The following is a 14898-nucleotide window of genomic DNA, read 5'->3' as shown; positions in this document are numbered from 1 at the left end:
AAGTAACCATGAGCCACTAATAAGCGTGACAGATTAATGAGTATGTGTAAATTGAACTTGTTAAATAGCCTTAGTAGAAGTAACTCAATGAACACGCAATGAAGTGGACTTTTTAGGGGTAGTTTACCATTGATACCATAAAAAGCAACTTAATTAGTAGTTCAATAACAAATTTTAAAGATAACCTTTGTTATTTGATAAGAGAGAGGAAAATTCAGGTTACATATAGTAAATAAATAAGGGAATGTTAATCTCTGCGTCATTCCACACTGAAATTTCAATTGTAGGGGATCATTTGGAGGTGAATTGTGTAGGACACGGGGAGACAGAAGAATCTCCCCATGAGTTTTCGGTGTGCATAGAAATTGAGGAGGCTGAACTGGAAGCCTGCCTGGGTCGTTGTTTTTGTTTATTTGAGGGTCTGCTGGAAATTTGTGAGAACGACCACCTTGATATGTGGGAGCCTTCTCGGGCAGCGATTTTTTGTTAAACATGTGGCAGGCTGTGCAAACTGGAGAAAGCTTTGACATGATGAATAAAGGTGTGAGAGGTATTTCTTTGGTGATGTAAAGTAGGATGTTTTAAAGTTTGAAAGTGTTTTTAATTTGAGAGAGGCATGAGTGATGTTATAAGAGTTTGAGTTTCTTTTTCTTTCAGTTTAAAACACATAAGTACATACACTTGGTACACCTGTTTACTCTTTGACTTTATTAAAACAAACGGTGTATTTGAGTTTGAATTTCAGTAATTGTATGTTGATATGGTAATTTAGTTTTATGTTAGGTGAAGGAGATGTCCATCTCTGCGTCTTGCAGGATCGAAAGTGAAAGTTGAAGGTTGTGATGTGAATGCTGTGAGTACTCGATTTGAATGATTCTGTGTGAGGTGTACAAAATACTAAATAATAATAACACTATGAAAGTTGATAGTAGAGTGAGTGCAAGGTGATGTGTGAACAGAGGAAGTCTGAGAGAGAAGTGTGTGCGTAGGCAAAATGCAGAGTGTGTGCGTGAAATAAGGGAGTATTGTTTTTACATCAAGGTTTAGTAGAACTAAAGTAGAACGTCACAAACAAACAGATAAAAAGTAAAATGAAGAGAGAAAATAACTGACAATTACATTAATGAATAGAAAACACACATACACAAAGTGCCATATGTGAAATTATTCTAGGAAGGAGTCAGAAGTGAGATAGTTTTGAATTAAGAAATCAGAGAAAAGATGCATGAATTAAACCTGACTATAACATATAGAGGCAATGAAGAAAGCAGCTTACACTCACTGAACATTAACAAAATACATAGGAAAAGCAATGAAGACCTGCTTACACGTATATACATGACATAAGTTGGGATTTCTGACCAGACAAAGGGAAACGGGTAGTTTAAGTATATATGAAAACAATGAAAATGTCTCAGTTGTGTTTCTATAGGGGCGAAACAGATCTGGATCAATTTTCCACGTGCGGCGGTCGGAAGAAACCTGTAGGTTAACTTGACTGGACATGCCAAGGCAAGTTTCTGGTTGAATTGTTTACAGCGCCATGTCTCCATAAACCTGACAAGTGGGCCCTAACTTCTGGCTGAGGAGCAGGGACGCGGTTAATAAGGTGGGAGCTTAAAATTTGGGTTAGCAAATTTGGGAAAGAAACTGACGGCTTAAGTGGAGAATTGTGCAGGAGTCTGACACACTGCAAAAGCAACATATGCAAATCCACATACACAAGCAGGAAATGCATTAACTTTATGAAGACAAGACAAGCTCATGGAGATTAATGCATAGATACAGATTAAACCTGGCTAAGAACACAAACATATGCAATGAAGAACAGCTTGCTATTTTGTATGAATGATACAATGGTGTGAATGTTTAATAAAATACATTTGAGTTTGTAATTGAGGAATAGAAGAAGCCATATGACAAAGGGAGTTATGAAAACAAAAAAGTGATTAAAGTAGTATTAAAAATAGTGACTTAGGAGTGCTCTCTCGTACTGAGTGATCAAAACCAGTGATAACTGTAGAAAGAAATAACATAATTTAATGAGTTGGTGATGTTTAAACATATGTTTCTGTTGTTACAGCTTTTTGAGAGTATGCAGTATGCAAATTAGTTGGAGTGAGTGGTGACGAAGGAACTTCCTGTGTGTGTGTGTGACTGAGGAAGTGACTTTCAGACGAGGAAGCATGGCAGACAAGAGAAGTATAGATTTGGGTAGGAAATAGTTTATAGTTTAGTGATTATACGTTGTCGTAAGGGGGTTTTATGCTGAATTTAAGTATGTTAAAGGGGGTGATTTTTGTTTGCAAATTGTGTGGTTTTAATGAGACTTTCGGTGTATTGAGGAGGTGAAATTATGTGGTGGCAAGACTTGTGTGTTTAAGGTTGTTGAGGTTGAAGTGGTGATGGGTTGATTTTGTCAGTTAGGTTTGGGTTGGTGTTTTTGTTTTTAATAGAGGGAGTTTTAGGAAACATGGACATGTCTAAAAATTGGGCCCATTATTTTGTAACAGTGCACTTAAAGAAAACCTGTCAGGTGATTTTGTTTTGTTTTTATGAGCTAACAATCAGCTCTATTTTTTCATTTCTGTTTTAAACAGGCCTGCAACAGTGAATAACGGCGCTGAAAATATAAGGGGGCTTTCCAGATTACAATTGGCTGAGGAGAAAGCTACCTGGGGACTATTCAGGTCGTAAGTCCCTGTAAAAAGGATTGTATGCGAGTCAATCCAGTCCAAAAGCATAAAGAAATATTTTCCTATGGAAAATAAAAAATGACTGAGCTCATTTTGCTGAGGGTGGAGTATCTGATCGTGCGGGAAGCTCCACTATCAGCAAATACATGGTGTGACTGCATGTGAGTGAATGTGTGACTGCATGTGAGTGAGGATGAATTAATGTGGACAAACAATTGCTTTTACCAGAGAAAATTTCTGTTTTGTTTTATTAAGTGGGGTTAGATTATGGGATTATAGTATATTGTTGGGAGAATGCCAAATGTTAAAGGGGAAATATTTTTTGATGTAACTCAGTTATCATTAATTGAAGAAACACATGACTGATAACTGTTCTGTTTTAAGTTTATTTTATGACATAGATTGGATCATGAGTGGGGAAACTGAGCATTTTTAAGTTTTGTATAGTATCTTGACACATGAAATGTATCAAGATAAAGGGGGGTTTAGGGTTTAATAATTTAATTGTTTAATAATTTAGGATCATTTCAGGACCTTTTGGGTTTTTGATCATTTGGATATGGTAAAACTGAAACTGTTATTTTTAAGTTAAGGTTAAAGGATTAAAAGTGAACTTGTCACGGTTTGCGGGCCAAGCCGTGTGGAGTTGTAGAAAAGGACCCAAAAGGCGGCAGCTCTGGTGTAGGTGAATATTTATTTACAACGGTGGGCACAAAACAGCACTGGTGGAAAAACAAGAAACCGGAAACCTAAACTGGGTAAGCTAATAACACAAACCAGAAACGAGACGCAGGGAGACCGAGGGGAAACAACACAGACAAACCAGCAACTACCATAACAGAAGACACAACTTAAATACACCCAGAGAACACAGGGAGATTACACACAGGTGGGGAACACAGGGGATACTGATAAACATAACGAGACAGGGCAGGAGTGAACACAACATTACGCATACTGACGAGAGACTGTCAAAGTAAAACAGGAAGTACACAGCGGTTCAGACAGGAGGAGAGAAAGCACGGGGAGAACACAGACATAACAGGCTGGGGGAAACATGGAATAAACACAAAGAGAGACGAGAGCTCATGAATAGACAGAGGGGCACAAGGGGGTAAGAGTCACAAAGGGAAAAAACACTTAGGGAACACCACAACAGGACACCTCAGAAAACCTGGCCTAAATAAGGAGCGAAAATACAAGGAACCAAGAATACTGGGCCAACATGGCCCAGGACCAAGACAGAACTGAATCCTGTTTAGAAGATACAATGCCGGTTTTTCAAAGCTGTGAATAAGTCTTAGAGGGAAAATTAGTGAGGGTTGAAGGAGTAGAACAGCTTTGATTTCTTTTTGATTTCTAGAAGTAGTGGTTATAATGTAGGCTTACACATACAGATATTACATAGGAGGTATTTTTAGGATAAAGGGGAGAGCTTGTAAATAGAAATGATTTTATACATATTGCATTTTTTGATATGAGTTATTGAAGTTATTGAAGGATTGCACGCTTACAGACACAGAGTTAAGAAACACACATGACAGTATTGATTCCAGGCAACAGGCCTCAAATTCATTTAGCTTTTAACTGAACTTAAAAGAAGGACCAAAGAGGAAGGAAAGCATATATTTTGGTTAAGTCTGATAAATTAGAATTAGAAGGTATTGTTACATTAAAGGGAGCAAATGAAATAAAAAGGCTATACCAAAAAACAGGTGATAACATAGGAAATGTGAGGTTAAAATGAAGTTAGTGTTAACACATAGGTGTTGTTTTTAGGCAAGCATTTAGCTATGATGAAATGTATACAGGAGTAATTGCTTATATGCTTAAACTTAATTGATTAAAGTGGTTGTTTTCTTTTGGAGTAGAGGAACTTGCAGCAGCGACAATTTGTGCACAGGATGTTGATGATCAGATAAGGGAAAATAGAGCGAGCAACCGGACGTGAAAGCAGGGCTTAAAGAGTTTAAAGGGTTGAGTAACGTTGAAGAATATATATACATATAAGTCAATAAGTTAAGAAGATAATTAGGATCAGGCTTTTGATTAAAGAGTCCCAGAAAGGATAAGTTAGGGAGATGCAAGAAAAGGTGTTTTGTTTCCTTTGCAGAAGATCTCGGCGACCACAGGAGGGGCGAGGATCCTGGAGATCTCGAGGTCCGAGACCACCAGAGAGGGTCTGAGCGAGGACACAATGTATTGCGACCTCTGGTGTTCCAGAGGTCGAGAGAGGGAGTGTGGAGCAGGGAAATTATTTTACTGCTATTGTTAAATAATTGTCATCATTACCATTGCATTAATAATATAATCTGGAGTTTATATTGCATTCAGGGGTTAAACAGTGTCTCTTTCAGAAAGACTGAGTTGCAGGCTGACAGGAAGTTGTATGCAGAAGTGAAAGCAGGAAGTTATTTTGAGCCGCAGGCTAAGACGAGGCTTTAACAATGTAACAGATAGCTTTAAGAAGGCCTTAAGCAGTTATGACTATTTCATACACAATGCATATCTGTGCTTATTAAAGAGTTGGAGCTCGGTCAATTAATTGGGGGTCGGAAGCTTTGTTCGGCGCGATGTTCGGACAATCTATTGTGCAAGTGACTTGGAGCCATAGAAGGAATCGCAATACATGCTTACAAAACACTTATATCAGGTCATTTTATATTAAGGTTTAAGTAGAGGTTCTTGATTAAAACATTTATCTAGTAGAAGACATACACATAGTCTCAGTGAGCTTCTGGTCTGGTAAAAGGTCAGAAGTGCAACAGGTGAATTGAGAAAGAGCATTTGAGGACGAGACACAGACAGTAGGTGAAGAGGTGACACAAAGAGCATGTGAGGTCAACACATACACACACATTAGTTAAATTTATTTAGAGGAACCGTCCTTGTTGTCTAGACAAGAAAGAGGAACAATTCACTTTAAGATAAGAACGGAAAGTACCACGCCATGAAAATAGAAGATGATTTTCTAGGTGAAAAGTCATGATGATGTTGATCTGATCTATGTATAAAATGTACCGGTGACGCATGAAGGGGCGTCAGTAAACAAACCCTGATGCTATAAAATATCTGTTCATGCTTTGATTAAGTCGAGGACTACTGGCTGTCTGCGTACAGAGTGTCTTCCCACACGTGTGTTCATTAAAATCATTGTTTGACCAAGACCTTCTGGAACCATGGGTGGTGTGTACTCTCCTTCCTCAATTTTGAACCTTAACAATGGCCAGACCACCGCTCAGCAGATATTTACAAGCTGTGTGATGCCATTGAGAATGTTGGTTTGCCATGGAAGAGGTTTGTTGGAATAACAACAGATGGAGCGCCATCAATGACAGGGAGGAAACATGGACTGGTGGCACAAAACAAACTGGAAGAGGAAGGCGTGGAGGAGGCCATTGCTCTGCACTGCATCATCCATCAGCAGGTCCTTTGCAGCAAATGCCTGAAGTTTGACGATGTGATGTCTATTGTTGTGAAATGCATCAACCAAATCAGATCCAGGGGCTTAAAGCACCGAAGGTTCTGTGCTTTTTTAGAGGAAATGGAGTCAGAATATGGGGATGTGCTCGACTTCACTGAGGTACGTTGGCTCAGCAGGGGAAATGTACAGGGAGTGCAGAATTATTAGGCAAATGAGTATTTTGTCCACATCATCCTCTTCATGCATGTTGTCTTACTCCAAGCTTTATAGGCTCGAAAGCCTACTACCAATTAAGCATATTAGGTGATGTGCATCTCTGTAATGAGAAGGGGTGTGGTCTAATGACATCAACACCCTATATCAGGTGTGCATAATTATTAGGCAACTTCCTTTCCTTTGGCAAAATGGGTCAAAAGAAGGACTTGACAGGCTCAGAAAAGTCAAAAATAGTGAGATATCTTGCAGAGGGATGCAGCAGTCTCAAAATTACAAAGCTTCTGAAGCGTGATCATCGAACAATCAAGCGTTTCATTCAAAATAGTCAACAGGGTCGCAAGAAGCGTGTGGAAAAACCAAGGCGCAAAATAACTGCGCATGAACTGAGAAAAGTCAAGCGTGCAGCTGCCAAGATACCACTTGCCACCAGTTTGGCCATATTTCAGAGCTGCAACATCACTGGAGTGCCCAAGAGCACAAGGTGTGCAATACTCAGAGACATGGCCAAGGTAAGAAAGGCTGAAAGACGACCACCACTGAACAAGACACACAAGCTGAAACGTCCAGACTGGGCCAAGAAATATCTCAAGACTGGTTTTTCTAAGGTTTTATGGACTGATGAAATGAGAGTGAGTCTTGATGGGCCAGATGGATGGGCCCGTGGCTGGATTGGTAAAGGGCAGAGAGCTCCAGTCCGACTCAGACGCCAGCAAGGTGGAGGTGGAGTACTGGATTGGGCTGGTATCATCAAAGATGAGCTTGTGGGGCCTTTTCGGGTTGAGGATGGAGTCAAGCTCAACTCCCAGTCCTACTGCCAGTTTCTGGAAGACTCCTTCAAGCAGTGGTACAGGAAGAAGTCTGCATCCTTCAAGAAAAACATGATTTTCATGCAGGACATTGCTCCATCACACGCGTCCAAGTACTCCACAGCGTGGCTGGCAAGAAAGGGTATAAAAGAAGAAAAACTAATGACATGGCCTCCTTGTTCACCTGATCTGAACCCCATTGAGAACCTGTGGTCCATCATCAAATGTGAGATTTACAAGGAGGGAAAACAGTACACCTCTCTGAACAGTGTCTGGGAGGCTGTGGTTGCTGCTGCACGTAATGTTGATGGTGAACAGATCAAAACACTGACAGGATCCATGGATGGCAGGCTTTTGAGTGTCCTTGCAAAGAAAGGTGGCTATATTGGTCGCTGATTTGTTTTTGTTTTGTTTTTGAATGTCAGAAATGTATATTTGTGAATGTGGAGATGTTATATTGGTTTCACTGGTAAAAAATAAATAATTGAAATGGGTATATATTTGTCTTTTGTTAAGTTGCCTAATAATTATGCACAGTAATAGTCACCTGCACACACAGATATCCCCCTAAAATAGCTAAAACTAAAAACAAACTAAAAACTACTTCCACAAACATTCAGCTTTGATATTAATGAGTTTTCTGGGTTCATTGAGAACATGGTTGTTGTTCAATAATAAAATTATTCCTCAAAAATACAACTTGCCTAATAATTCTGCACTCCCTGTATTAAAGAGACTTTTTGAGTTGAGAGCAGAAGTGAAGCCTTCATGGAGAAGGATGGAGTTAGTGTTCCTGTGCTAACTGATCCCAAATGGCTCATGGACTCAGCTTTTCTTGTTGATATGACACATGAGCTTAATGTACTGAACAAGACGTTACAAGGCCAGGGGCAACTTGTCAGTGCTGCCTATGACAACGTGAGAGCATTCTCCACAAAACTGGCGCTCTGGAAAGCTCAGCTCTCTCAGACAAACCTTTGCCATTTCCCAGCATGCAAGGCACTCGTGGATGCAGGCACACCATTCAGTGCTGACAAGTATGTTGATGTCATTTTGAGGCTACAGGAGGAATTTGATCCCAGATTTGCTGACTTCAAGACACACAGAGCCACCTTTCACATTTTTGCGGACCCCTTCTCCTTTGATGTGCAAGATGCCCCTTCTGTGCTTCAAATGGAGCTCATTGAGCTGCAGTGCAACTCTGAACTCAAAGCAACGTTCAGGGAGGTGAGTGGAAAAGCAGACAAGCTTGGACAATTTTTGAGAGAATTGAGCCCTAGTTTCCCTCGGCTTTCCCGAATGTTCAAGCGGACCATGTGCCTTTTTGGTAGCACATACTTGTGCCAAAAGCTCTTCTCCACTTTGAACTTCAATAAGTCCAAGTACAGGTCCAGACTTACGGATGATCATCTTCAAGACATACTGAGGGTCGCAACTGCTTCCTCCCTCAGGCCAAATCTGGCTCGGCTATGCGAGAGGAAACGCTGCCAGGTCTCTAGCAGCAAGGAGTAGGCAAGAGAAGCCATGTTCAGAAGAACAGTTCATTTTCTACAGTGTTCCATTCATGTTCAGAAGAAGGTTATAGAACTGTTAATACAGACATTTCAATCTAAATACAGCAGATATAGAAGACTGAAAGAAACACAAGTTCACTGACTAAAAATATCTTATTATTATTTTATTTATGTATTACAGATTGATTTATTTTCTTATTAATTCTTAATTTGTTTATTTATTTTTCATATTTTGTGTTAAAAAATAAAAATAAAGAGATTTGAGAAGATTGGAATTTTTTAACCATGCCTTTCTTGTGGAAAACCTAATGCGGCCCAGCCTCACCCAGACTCTGCCTGCAGCGGCCCCCAGCTAAATTGAGTTTGAGACCCCTATCCTGCACCATAAATCAGTAAGAAAGGGTACGACCTCTCTCATGGCCCCAAGTGGTGTGTGCATGCCAGAGCACTCTGGAAGGCACACAGAGTCTTTACAGACTACTAAGGATCAAACCTCTATCATCATGCAATCGATTATACAACTCTAAGCATATATGAGTAAATATTTCTAAGCATAAATGACAGTCAACAATATAAACCTTACAGCTGGTTGTAATAACAGAATTCATTTGTTTCTCAAACGAGAAAGAGCTATCGAGAAACACTCCTAAATCTTTAGTTCTTAACTTTTCCAGTGGGCCAAGGTCAACATTAACTGCTAATGCTAAATAGGCTGCCGTTATTAACTAATGCTAATTTGATGTGAATTAGCATTATGCACTAATGCTAACAGTTTTTAACAATGTGAGTAGCTAATGCTAACACTATTTCCCTTAACACTATAACAATGTGAACGGCCAATGCTAACACTCTTTTCCCTAGCATTACAACAATCTGAGCTGCTAATGCTAAGTAGGCCGCCATTAGCACCTAGGTCTAATTTAAGGCAAATACGCATTAGAACCTATCGTTTAGCATTAGCTAATAAAAGCAGTCTAATTTAATGCAAGTTAACCTCATTTGCATTATAACGATGTGAGGAGTTAATGCTAAGTAGGCTGCTTTTAGCGGCTTATTCTAATTAGGGGTGAATAATTATTAGCAGCTTATGCTAATACCATTTTCTCTTTCCTTATAACAATATGAGCAGCTAATGCTAATTTGATGTGAATTAGCATTAGTAGCTAACGCTAATACCCTTTCCTCTTGTGTTATAATGTGGTGAGACGTTAATGTTAAATAGGATTCCATGACTGACTCCTTTCCCTTGCATTATAAAGATGTGAAGTGTTTATGCTAAGTAAGCTGCCATTAGCAGCTAATGCTAATATTGTTTTCCCTTGCTTCATACAACTTGAGCAGCTATTGCTAAGTAGGCCACTTTGCTCTGCTAAGGATTTATGTGACCATGATGGAAACTGATAAGCTAATGCTGCTAAGCTAATGCTGTTTATGGGTCCTGTTAGAATCAATATTTCATTCTCATTCTGTTATTTGAGAACAATAACAGAAAAATGTGCACTTCAGAACAAATTTATTGTGAATTCAGCTGTGAATGTAGAGTTTGTCATTATTTAAGCTTCCATTTCCAAATGTTAGCTGACACTTTATTAGGTACACTGGCATCTATCTCAGGTACACCTGTGACCTAAATGTTCCTGCAAACAGACTCCTTGGAGACTCCTACATAAATATCCACGTACTATCCAGCTAGACTGGTGTGTCTGTCCCTGAAAATATTCCTGCATGTGTGATTGTTCATGTCTCATCTGCAGGAAACAAACAGGAAGTGAGTGAAAGACACAGGAAATGTTTCCAGCTCTTCCTCCTATATCAGACATTCTTCATACCTGAGAGTGTCCAGTCTCCAGCCTGGTTCCTTCAGTCCAGCCAACAGCAGCTTCATTCCTGAGGGACCTGGATGATTGTAGCTCAGGTCCAGCTCTCTCAGATGGGAGGGGTTGGAGCTCAGAGCTGAGGCCAGAGAAGTACAGCCTTCCTCTGTGATCAGACAGCCTGACAGACTGCAGACACACAAAACAACAATCTATCTGTCAACAACCGTTTTCTCTTTGTCACAATAACATCTATCCATTTACATCCATTCAATGTAACTTTATTTATAAGTGACAATACCCAACAGACAACAACAGTCATCTGAAGCTGTTTAACAGAGTAAGGTAACAGCCTCCAATATTAGAGAGAAAGCCCCAAACATCAGACAATCGACTGTGAGCAGCACTTGGTGATGGTGTGAAGAACTCCCTTTGACACAAAGATCCTCCCAGTGAAAACAGGCTCCAGGAGGAGCATCTACCATGACTGGTTGCAGGGTGAGGGGAAAGAAGAGATGAGCTCAGAGAGACAAGAACAAAACACAAACTAAGGAGAGGAGAAATATGCAGAACATGTGATTCATGTTGCACAGCAGTGGGACATTTGAAATACAGTCAGCACACTCAGTACAGATAGTGCATCAAATATGATGCTGCTGCCAGACGTCTGCCTTTGAACACGTCCCTGCATCGCGCACAACACCAAGGTTGCCATGGCAATCACAGCTGACAGGGACAAAGTGCACAGCTGGAAGCCTGCAGGTATATTTAACATGATGTATTTCTCAGTGTCCTGTCGGTGTGTGAGAGACAAACAGCCTCTGTATGTGTGTGTAAATACAGCATGAATATGTAGAGGACATGTTTGTGGATATAAGTAAATGAAAGCTCTGCGTCATTTGAATCTTTGACTCTTGTTTCTGTTGCAGGTCTGTGACTGAACTTCTGGGAGGAGAAACGTTGGTTTCATGCTCTGTGATTCTGTGTTTTGTTATCTCTCTCAGGTGATGGAGAGCTCAGATGATGACCCCACCTACGTGGTCAAATTCAAGTCTACATTCAGAACAGACCTGGAGACACGCAAGCAAAATGCCAACATTTTCTTTATCATCAGAAAATGTCAATGAGCTTGTGAGTCTTAGCAGCTGGCTCGGTGCAGAGGAGGAAGAACATGTCAAGTCAGAGGAAGATAAATGCAGTTCATGTTGTCAACTCAACCTGGACTGTTGAAAGAGTTTTTCTTTGTCTGGTTTCTGACTGAGATTCTCCAAAGGAAATCCAGCACAAACACACACTTCACACACTCAAAGTCCTGCACAGTAAATGAGCTGATGAGCGTTTGTGCTGCTGCCTGATAACAGAACAATAGTTCTGCTGCTTCCTGTTCTGGAAACACACATTTATAAATGTTCACTTGCTGTTGATCAAAGGTATGTTGGTGGCTCTGGACGCTGAGGGAACTTTGTAAAAAACTAGATCAAATGTTAACGTCCTGGCAGAGGCAAAGAACTTTGATTTGATATTTGATTAGATTCATGTTTCAGCTCAGACTGACAGAAATATTTGAACTGCTGCTGTGTTAAAGGGAACACTGCTGTTAGAAAGCACCTGATCTGTTTCTGCACACTGAATGTTGCACTTCTCATACTGCAGTACTATTACAATAAGTACACAATGCACTACTTTTGAACTCATGATTGAATGTTGCTGTAACAAAGCCATTAATGTGATTCAAAGTGTTCATGGTTTCCCAGCACAACAAATGATTGCACAAGTGTGACTGATCCACTTTCTAATGTGTGTGTAGCCCACACTGTGTGTCACTGTGTCACAGGTGAGTCTGTGTGTCCAGGTTCTATGAGGACAACAGGATATAGTGACTGAGTCCAGCAGCTTAAAGTCTGACTCCATCCTCCATTTAAATAACTCACAGCAACAACTGAATAGCTTTGCCTTTGTGTAGCTGACACTTCATTTTAATGTCCTTCTATTCTGGTTCATCTGGTCTCAGTTTCTATAAGCACACAGGTTTCATCAGTGACTCTATGACCTCAGTAATCTTTGCTGGGCCTTAATGCTCTGAACAAAGCTGCACATCACAAGACCAAATAGAAATGAATCAGTCTTTCATTTCTCACTGCTGTTTGACTTCAGCTCTCAATGTCCCATCATAACCCATGGAAAGAATTACTGTCCATCCAGGCTGCTGAACATGAAGCTGATGAAGGTGGAGTATTGTGAGGGCTGATGGAGATGATGATGAGGAATCCAGGAGCAGTGGGTGGATGGCAGCATCAGCATGAAGGATCAGTGTGAGAACACATCATCATCCACAAAGGAAACCAGTCTGAGTGTCTGACGCTCTTGTTAGAAAGACGCAGTCCCAGCAGTTAGCTTGTCTGCTAGTTAGCTGAGAGCTAACTCACTTGTACATTGAATACCAAACTGTGTAAACACCAGGGGTGTCAAACATATTTCAATTCAATTCAATTTTATTTATATAGCGCCAAATCGCAACAAAAGTCGCCTCAAGGCGCTTCATAGATACAGAGAAAAACCCAACAATCATATGACCCCCTATGAGCAAGCACTTTGGCGACAGTGGGAAGGAAAAATTCCCTTTTAACAGGAAGAAACCTCCAGCAGAACCAGCCTCAGGGAGGGGCGGGGCCATCTGCTGCAACCGATTGGGGTGAAAGAAGGAAGACAGGATAAAAGACATGCTGTGGAAGAGAGACAGAGGTTAATAACAGATATGATTCAATGCAAAGAGGTCTATTAACACATAGTGAGTGAGAAAGGTGACTGGAAAGGAAAAACTCAATGCATCATGGGAATCCCCGGCAGCCTACGTCTATTGCAGCATAACTAAGGGAGGATTCAGGGTCACCTGGTCCAGCCCTAACTATATGCTTTAGCAAAAAGGAAAGTTTTAAGCCTAATCTTAAAAGTATAGATAGTGTCTGTCTCCTGAATCCAAACTGGAAGCTGGTTCCACAGAAGAGGGGCCTGAAAACTGAAGGCTCTGCCTCCCATTCTACTTTTAAATACTCTAGGAACAACAAGTAGGCCTGCAGAGCGAGAGCGAAGTGCTCTAATAGGGTGATATGGTACTACAAGGTCATTAAGATAAGAAGGGGCCTGATTATTTAAGACCTTGTATGTGAGGAGCAGGATTTTGAATTCAATTCTGGATTTAACAGGAAGCCAATGAAGAGAAGCCAAAACAGGAGAAATCTGCTCTCTCTTTCTAGTCCCTGTCAGGACTCTTGCTGCAGCATTTTGGATTAGCTGAAGGCTTTTCAGTGAGTTTTTTGGACATCCTGATAATAATGAATTACAGTAGTCCAGCCTGGAAGTAATAAATGCATGAACTAGTTTTTCAGCGTCACTCTGAGACAGGATATTTCTAACTTTAGAGATGTTGCGCAAATGGAAGAAAGCAGTCTTGCATATTTGTTTAATATGTGCGTTGAAGGACATGTCCTGGTCAAAAATGACTCCAAGGTTCCTCACAGTGTTACTGGAGGCCAAGGTAATGCCATCCAGAGTAAGAATCTGGTTAGATACCATATTTCTAAGATTTTCAGGGCAGAGTACAATAACCTCAGTTTTATCTGAATTAAGAAGCAGAAAGTTAGCAGCCATCCAGGTCTTTATGTCTTTAAGACATTCCTACAGTTTAACTAATTGGTGTGTGTTATCTGGCTTCATGGACAGATAGAGCTGGGTGTCATCTGCATAGCAGTGAAAATGTATGCTATGTCTTCTAATGATGCTGCCTAAGGGAAGCATGTATAATGTAAACAGAATTGGTCCTAGCACTGAACCCTGTGGAACTCCATAATTAACCTCAGTGTGTGAAGAGGACTCTCCATTTACATGCACAAATTGGAGTCTATTAGATAGATATGATACAAACCACTGCAGCACAGTACCTGTAATACCTACAGCATGTTCTAATCGCTCTAATAGGATATTATGGTCAACAGTATCAAACGCTGCACTAAGGTCTAGCAGGACAAGCACAGAGATGAGTCCACTGTCAGAGGCCATAAGAAGATCATTTGTAACCTTCACTAAAGCTGTTTCTCTGCTGTGCTGAGCTCTGAAACCTGACTGAAACTCTTCAAATAAACCATTCCTCTGCAGATGATCTGTTAGCTGTTTGACAACTACTCTTGACCCACGGGCCAAATCCAGCCCTTGAGATAATTTCATATGTCAAATATTGATGAATTTTCAGGCTTGCTGATAATCAATGTGAGCACGGCTGAGGTTTTATTCTGATGAGCAAACCATGTGGCCAAACACTTTAAGAGACAGACTGGGATCATACCATTATGTGAAAACAAACGGAAATGTCCCATAGACAGCAAGGGTAGTGGTAGAGACCAGTACACAGAGAAATGGGAGCTGTACTGAAAT

General features: G+C 40.5%; 2 protein-coding genes across 2 annotated transcripts in view; one reads left to right on the top strand and one right to left on the bottom strand.

Annotated features, from left to right (window-relative positions):
- Positions 1–14898, top strand: part of LOC146577056 (NACHT, LRR and PYD domains-containing protein 3-like) — a 200072-nt gene that overhangs the window by 50949 nt on the left and 134225 nt on the right. The gene's annotated exons all lie outside the window — the stretch shown is intronic.
- The window catches only part of LOC146577060 (protein NLRC3-like), a 49940-nt gene that overhangs the window by 6298 nt on the left and 28744 nt on the right, over positions 1–14898 (bottom strand). The window contains exon 7 of the mRNA XM_085268144.1: positions 10486–10659. Coding sequence (XP_085124270.1) covers positions 10486–10659 — 174 coding nt within the window. The remainder of the gene's footprint in view (positions 1–10485; positions 10660–14898) is intronic.

The sequence above is a fragment of the Mchenga conophoros genome, linkage group LG3 (genome assembly GCF_057382185.1).
Source record: "Mchenga conophoros isolate Kocher_MC1m ecotype Shallow Benthic linkage group LG3, M_conophoros_male_GT1.1, whole genome shotgun sequence".
NCBI classification, from domain to species: domain Eukaryota; kingdom Metazoa; phylum Chordata; class Actinopteri; order Cichliformes; family Cichlidae; genus Mchenga; species Mchenga conophoros.
The sequence above is the reverse complement of the archived record's forward strand: the minus strand, read 5'-3'. Positions and strand labels throughout refer to the sequence as shown.